This window comes from Papaver somniferum, chromosome 11 (genome assembly GCF_003573695.1).
Source record: "Papaver somniferum cultivar HN1 chromosome 11, ASM357369v1, whole genome shotgun sequence".
Taxonomy (NCBI): Eukaryota; Viridiplantae; Streptophyta; class Magnoliopsida; order Ranunculales; family Papaveraceae; genus Papaver; species Papaver somniferum.
Genome location: NC_039368.1, coordinates 116,686,128 through 116,689,326, shown reverse-complemented (window position 1 = coordinate 116,689,326; position 3,199 = coordinate 116,686,128). Strand labels below are relative to the sequence as shown.

The window sequence follows — 3,199 nt, the reverse complement described above, 5'->3', positions numbered from 1 at the left end:
TGCTATCGTGTACGGCAGTAATTTTGGACATTTGGCCCTTTTTGTTTTTTCTTATAAAACAAAAATAAAAAACTAACCCGTCCAACATTCAGTTTTTTTGGTTTTTTCTCTATTCTGCTGCCTCTAATCTAAATCCCACATCTGAGAAATGGTGAACTTCATTTATATCCGAATGTGATTCAAATTCGAGATATGTGGTGTAAATTGAAGGAAGCAGAATATGTAGGTGGAGAATAGGAATGTAAATAACATTTCCGAAATTCTATACTTCATAAAAAAAAAAAAGGAATATATATATATATATATCTTTTTTTATTTTGAAAGTAGTATCATTTTAACAACGTTGAGTGATTCCTCAGTCTCCTTGTCTATCCTTTCAACAAACAATGATGTATTGACACATTTGTTTGAGTCGAGTCATGAAAAGGCTAATATTTATAATAAGATATATTTTTAAAAGGAATTTTATGTTTTCTTTTCCACATCTACTACTTCGTTTGTTCCTTTTATTCAAATTCATATCCAAACACCACAACTACTATATAAACCCCATAAGCAACACGTTCTTGTTCACGTCTATCTCATATAACAACACTTCTCAAACAAGTAAACAGACGAGACCACTATCCACTAGCTACTTATATTCAACTTCATTTGCTCCTTTTTTTTTATCTCACTCTTATCCTTTGCATTTTCAGGTTCAAACTTAGTGAGCTGATCAGTTCTCGTTCACTTCTGTTATATTTTCACTATCAGGAGAACTTGAGATAAAACCATGAGCGAATTACTAGAATACTGGCCTGAACCGATAATCCGAGTCCAGTCACTGGCGGACAGAGGTTTGACTGTGGTTCCCGACAGATACATCAAACCACCTTCACAGAGACCTTCGACTACAAATGATACCCACCAAGGCGACGAACAAATCCCACTTATCGATCTAAGTGGTCTGGAATCCGATGATAATAATATCCGTTCGTCGACTTTGAAGCAAATATATGAAGCATGTACAGAGTGGGGATTCTTCCAAGTTACAAACCATGGCGTTAGTCCTGAACTTCTGCATCGAACCCGTGAAGTGTGGAGGGGTTTCTTTCATTTACCAGCTGAACTTAAACAAGAATATGCAAACACCCCAAAAACTTACGAAGGGTATGGTAGTCGTCTTGGGGTACAAAAAGGTGCCATTCTTGATTGGAGTGATTATTACTACCTTCACTTGCTTCCGAATTCTGTCAAGGATCATAAGAAATGGCCTGCTCAGCCTATTTCATGCAGGTAACTACATCTTAACATAATTTTATCCATGCATATATATGTATATATACTTGTTTGCTGATGGATTTGAGGTTTGGAATAATGCAGGGATGAAACGGAAGAATATGGAAAACAATTGGTGAATCTGAGTCGCAAAATCATGAAGGTTTTATCGAGAAACTTAGGATTGAAAGAAGAATATATATGGGAGAGTTTTGGAGGAGAAGATATTGGAGCCACTCTACGAGCGAATTACTATCCAAAATGTCCACAACCTGATCTCACCTTAGGACTTTCTTCACACTCTGATCCTGGTGGTATGACTCTTCTGCTCCCCGACGAACATGTCGCTGGCCTTCAAGTTCGTAGAGGCGATAACTGGATTACCATAAAGCCAGTTCCCGGCACAATCATCATTAACATCGGCGACCAAATTGAGGTAATTAATAAACTCGATCACTAGTAGTTGTAGAGTCAACTACGTAGTTTCATCATACTGGATCTGTCCTGGAATTAATCTTCTATCAATAATTCATCAAACTTTTTCACTAAAAATCATGATGGTTTTACACATCTTCAACAATTATGCATAGTTGAAAAAACTGTAGTTACTTCCTCTTTTCCTTTTTCATTTTTTGCACGAGGAACACGAGGAGATACGTACACCATGCATCTTGACTACTGAGTAGTATATATAGTTTGCCAACTGTATACACAAAGAGGTTCATGTATGTATAGTATATTCTATGAATCCGAAGCTGCGAGCAACTTGGCTTTGTGTTCGCTGTTACTTGGCCTGTTGTTGGCAATAAACGCGTGCACCTTCTCCTTATAGTATTTGCAATCTAGGACTTGGGAGATGAACCTATACACATGTTTTGGCCTCATCACAAAGACAGTATGTATATACTACTTGGTAGTTGACTTCCATTTTGGGGGCTATATTCAATACTATAATTAAGGTGGAGGGCAATTTGTAACTAGCACCGTCCAAAAGTAGTGGTCCATCAACACCATGTGGCTAAGTAGTACTAGCTGCGTCCTTGTAGAAACAAATCCAGCAGAATATTTAAATTTTTGTACCAACAATATGAAAACCCTTGTTAAGGATTCTTAAATCTGATAGCTACGTACCATATCTTTTCTTGGAGAAAATTAATCAGATAACATTTCATAATCAAGTGTTATAATTTTGACTAGTCTATTTTTATTTTAATTGCTCATAATATCTGTTTTGATTGTTTCTGGTTTAGGTATTAAGCAATGCGATATACAAGAGCGTGGAGCACAGGGTTATTGTTAATTCGGCTAAAGAGCGAGTCTCCCTTGCAGTTTTCTGCAATCCAAAGGGTAATTTACTGATAGAACCTGCGAAAGAACTTGTGACACCAGATCGGCCTGCGGAGTACGAACCCATGACATTCGATGAATACAAGCTTTACATGAGGAGAAGGGGTCCGCTTGGAAAATCACAAGTAGAATCACTAAAATCGCCAAGATAAAATCACAGCAACAAGCTGATGTATATGTCCATATACATAAATTAATGCACTGCATGTCTTTTTCCGCCTTTCATTTACTTTTTAAGTTCATTGTAAATCTTAGACTGTCCAGTAAAATAGATAATCACCCAATAAAAAAAGAGAAATTGAGTCAATTGCTCAAATATTTTTAAAATATAGTTTCAATGGACGAGTAAAAATTAGTTTGGATAAAATAAACACCAAAAAAATAATAAAAATGAATCTGGATTAATCATGGCTTAAACTTAAAAAATAGCGAGGGTGAAACTGGACGCATCTTGATGTAAATTAAAAATAAGAAAAAGTATTTGAAAATGGGTAGGATGAAACTGTTTACATTCTGGCTATTTTTACATTCTCGTCCATTTAAACAGTATCAAATTTTACATGTCTTTTTCACCCAAAAATTATCGTTATTG

At 35.9% G+C, this 3,199-nt stretch overlaps 1 protein-coding gene across 1 annotated transcript; it reads left to right on the top strand.

Annotated features, from left to right (window-relative positions):
• Positions 1 to 588: 588 nt before the first annotated feature.
• LOC113320995 (probable 2-oxoglutarate-dependent dioxygenase At3g111800) lies at positions 589 to 2,912 on the top strand. The gene is made up of 4 exons (XM_026568879.1): positions 589 to 606; positions 699 to 1,278; positions 1,366 to 1,696; positions 2,511 to 2,912. Exons 2-4 carry the CDS (start codon positions 776 to 778, stop codon positions 2,757 to 2,759), a joined length of 1,083 nt encoding a protein of 360 aa, XP_026424664.1. The 5' UTR covers positions 589 to 606; positions 699 to 775; the 3' UTR covers positions 2,760 to 2,912.
• Positions 2,913 to 3,199: the final 287 nt, after the last annotated feature.

Coding starts and splice junctions, on each gene's coding strand:
- LOC113320995 (XM_026568879.1), top strand. CDS start 776: ATGAGCGAATTACTAGAATACTGGCCTGAACCGATAATCCGAGTCCAG. Junction 1,279..1,365: donor GCTCAGCCTATTTCATGCAG/GTAACTACATCT, acceptor GGAATAATGCAG/GGATGAAACGGAAGAATATG. Junction 1,697..2,510: donor ACATCGGCGACCAAATTGAG/GTAATTAATAAA, acceptor TTTCTGGTTTAG/GTATTAAGCAATGCGATATA.